Source organism: Gregarina niphandrodes (assembly GCF_000223845.1).
Source record: "Gregarina niphandrodes unplaced genomic scaffold scaffold00038, whole genome shotgun sequence".
NCBI lineage: Eukaryota > Apicomplexa > Conoidasida > Eugregarinorida > Gregarinidae > Gregarina > Gregarina niphandrodes.
Window position 1 is genome coordinate 1,539 of NW_011645807.1, and position 3,907 is coordinate 5,445.

At 50.6% G+C, this 3,907-nt stretch overlaps 2 protein-coding genes across 2 annotated transcripts; both read left to right on the forward strand.

The window, feature by feature from the left end:
• Positions 1-993: 993 nt before the first annotated feature.
• On the forward strand, positions 994-2,415 carry GNI_139920 (galactosyltransferase; the record flags this gene model as incomplete). The annotated part of the gene is made up of 1 exon (XM_011134232.1): positions 994-2,415. The coding sequence occupies one exon, from the start codon at positions 994-996 to the stop codon at positions 2,413-2,415; it is 1,422 nt and encodes a 473-aa protein (XP_011132534.1).
• Positions 2,416-2,530: 115 nt separating this feature from the next.
• On the forward strand, positions 2,531-3,670 carry GNI_139930 (galactosyltransferase; the record flags this gene model as incomplete). The annotated part of the gene is made up of 1 exon (XM_011134233.1): positions 2,531-3,670. One exon carries the CDS (start codon positions 2,531-2,533, stop codon positions 3,668-3,670), a length of 1,140 nt encoding a protein of 379 aa, XP_011132535.1.
• Positions 3,671-3,907: the final 237 nt, after the last annotated feature.

Here is a 3,907-nt window from a genome sequence, read left to right on the forward strand (position 1 = left end):
GCCCTGCCGAGTCACCGAGATCAAGGGACACAAAGTCGTCGCCCAATCCATCTGGCACAAAGACCTAGTCTACGAATCCCCACTGTCCGAGGTCCTCAAGGTCACACACTCACCGACCGACCTCCGAACACTCACCGCACAAGAAATCAACGCGGACCGCACCCAGCACATCCCTCTGGGGACTAATCCACGCCACCGAGCAAACCCCTACGACCAACGACCCCGCGCTGCGCGTAGCGTCCGCAAGACAACTGAGAAGCCCCCTCGGACCCCTGCGGGACGAGGAAGGACATCCCCAGACGCGGACGCCGGGGAAAATACCAACGAAGCAAGGTTCCACTTCGCCCTAGTGCGGCGGGCATGAGCGCAAAAAAAACCGGGGAGGTTGAGTCGTGTAACCACTCAGCCACGTGCCTAGGGAAGCTCTCCCCCGGGCGACACAACGACCACGCAGCAAAGATAGCGCCGAATAAGTTTTTATCTTTCTTTTGGGGTTCAACTCCACTCGCCTTCAATCTTCAGTTCTCTCGCTATCATCATCCTTCAAGCCATCATAGCATCGTCGCCATGGACCAGCCTTCAGTCAGTCGCGCGCCCTCACCTCGAAACAATGACAGCGTTGGAAATGCTGACCACAAAGACGTAACAGATAGTAAGCTTTTTTTGGTATAAGAACAGGGGGACTTTTTTGGGGAAGTACGGTTACGTAAAGACCCGTTTTTGAGCTGGGGGGACGGTCGAGTGTTAGAATGGCAGTGCGCTAACATGACAGTCCTCCCGTCCCTCCTCCCGTCCCTTGCAGTGAAGAAGATCTGATCTCAGGAAAGGGGTCTTCTTATTTCGACCAGAGAGGGGTAAATTTTGGTGTTGATTTATATGTGGGGAGTGAACTGTGTTGCCGTGTGGTTGAGTGGCTTATTGTTGGTTCGAGGACATAGTCTGCCGCCGTTTAGTTACGTGCACGAGCAGCCGCCAGCGTTGCCGGATATTTTCATGAAGCCTCGATGTTCGGATTACAGTTACATCAATGTGATGTACCATACTCAATCTAATGCTACGGATGAGCGTCAGTCATTACGGGAGTGGGTGACGATATTAAATAAGCGATTATGCTTGTGGGTGATGCAGCAAAATGCGTCGTCGGACACCCGTGCGTTACGACCATGTCCGGTGCTTGTGCGTCCTGTGTTTCCTACGGGTCGAAATGTGGAGTGTGGAGAGCGGTTGATACGTCGTGGCGAGAGATTACAACGATTGGGGCCAGTGGCGTATGACCCTAATTCTTTGGATGGCGACGGCTGTCATTGGGATAGTCAGTTGGTTACCGAACAACTGAAGCATGGTGACCTAATAATAGCTAACTATGCCGACCAGTACCGCGCCCTTGCCGTCAAATCATCTCTTATGTATCGAGCTGTCGCCGATTGTTCGCCTGAATGGACTGCAGAATTTGCCGGATTGAGCGGCGCTCGTCCCACACTTTTGCCCAATGATGAAATCTTCCGCCACGTCGACTTTACCTACCCGCGATGGTTCGTGAAGACTGACAGCGACATGATACTCAACCTACCAGCCGTCTTTCACTATCTCAAGGCCTGGGACGCAATAGACCTATTCCGACAAAATCAAATCGATATACGTCAAGTACACTCACAGCTCGAAGCAAGACGACAACTTGATCAGGCCGCACACGCAGAACGGCGACCTCCTCCATCGGGCGTTCCATCGGGGGCTGTGCAACGTGCTAGTCTGACACCGGAGATCATGATGTCACGATCACGCCGCGTTCACTTTTGGCTTGGTAAAAGACAGCGGGACAATGGAGTGAAGCGTGACCCCACCCATAAAAATCGAGAAGAGGTATGGATGTTAAATCAATACCCACCTTATACATATGGCAGTTTCTACGCTATGACTGATCATCTACTTGAGGCGGTGGCGGCAGCATATGTTCAGAACCGTACGGCGTATAGCAATGAAGATACGCAACTTGGCATTATCGTGGACAAGCTCAACCATTGGCCGACAGAAAACAAAACGCAGTGGGATTTGGACGTCGTCGGTAACCTTTCAGGCATCGTTCGTCCGCAACATGAAACACATATCGCATCAATACTGCGCTTCGAACAACTTCAGAGCGCCTGCGGCTCAGAGTTCTTCCTCGATCCCGCCGCCGAGGCCAAACTCCTGGCTGCCGCCAAAGGCGCTCCCGTCCGGCTTCCAAGAAAGTACGCCAGACGGCCGCGAAACCCAAATCAAAAAATCGTTTCCAGCATCGCACAATGCGACTGCAACCGCTGGCTCGCATCCTTCCGGACCACCAAAGACGACTCTGTTGACATGGAAGACGCCGTTGTCAACTGCCCCATTCAAGACCACTGGCTAACACCCCTCCTTCAAATCAACCAGGTCTAGTTAGCCAGGTCTAGTTAGCCAGGTCTAATAACCAGGTCTAGTTTTTACGCTTCCTGCACCGCCTGGCGCCACCCCCGCACTGTGCCCAGGTTAGATTTATGTTGTTCTTAACTTAATGACTCTCCTAATGATGCTCCTGAGGGTGCTCCTAATGATACTTTTTCCCGCCCTCGCGATAGTTCTGCCCATTGACACCAACCAGACGTCCTTCAACTCTGCTGCCACAGCTATCTCGGTCACCGCGGCGGGTGCTGCGGCGGGTCGAATTGAGGACTTTCCGAATCCGGTTTGGACGGCTCCGCCCTGCGAACAATTGCGTCCGAGGTTGCTGATGTTGTATACCAGAACTGATCGACAAGCCGCGAGAGCAGCCATTTATAGGAACGTTACAGCCGCCCTGGAGCGGCTTGACTTGGTTGATAAGTATTCCTTAATCTTCCCGGTCGGGCTTACGGAAAGTTGTTCGGAAGTTGTGCCGGATTCAGAGCTTCGTCGACGACTGGCATCAGTCGATGCCAACGACTGCGTTTACTCTCGAGAGGAAGAGAGGGGCTACAACATCTTAGGGGCTGACTATGTGGATCGTTACGACACGTTATACAACAAGTCAGGTTCTGTCCTGAATTTTGCGAACGCGTGTGCTAAATATTTCCGGTGGTTGATAAAGGTCGATGACGATATGAACATTCACTACTCTGCATTGGACCTTTTCTTAGACTCACTGGACACGCTGATCGGCTCTGTAACGGTAAAGCCGCGGTACTTATGGATGGGGATGGAGTGGAAGAATTTGCTCGTGTTAACCGAAGGACCGAATGCGGAACATGCATACACGGCTTACAATTACCCGCCTTTCATGAGCGGCCCTTTCTACATCATGGGAGCAGATACCGCCTCCATATTATACCAGGAAATGAAGCGCAATAATACTGTGTACCGTAATGAAGATGCGATGATGGGTATTCTGGCGGACAATTTGCGTAATCTAAATCCTAGTGTTAACTTATTAAGCTTAGACCATTCCGAATTCATTACTAATCATCTTGGGAAATGGCTTCACGAGAGAGTCTGTCCTCGCTACAATGATCTATACAAACCCAACTACGACCATGCTGTGCCATGCCACTGTGAGAAAACAATCGCATTTCCAAATGTTCAAGAAATCGATAACATTCTTAATCGAGATTGTGAACTGGACTTCAACTGGTCAGCGTACTGGAGCTCACTTTTCCAAGATACTCTACACTACTTCTAATCGTACCCTCCCGAACTTTATTTCGTATTCTGTGAATATCTATTCATCAAAGAATCGTACACTTGCAACGCGCTCTTGTCATACTTCCGCTTGATAAGGTGCCGGATAGAAGACGCTTTGTAAAGTTCATTCTTTAAACCATGCTCTGCAAACCATTTTAGAAACTCGTCTCCACTCAAGTCCTACACATTCATGCAAGGGTTAATTTGTACAATGGTAGGTGATCATTACGGAGGG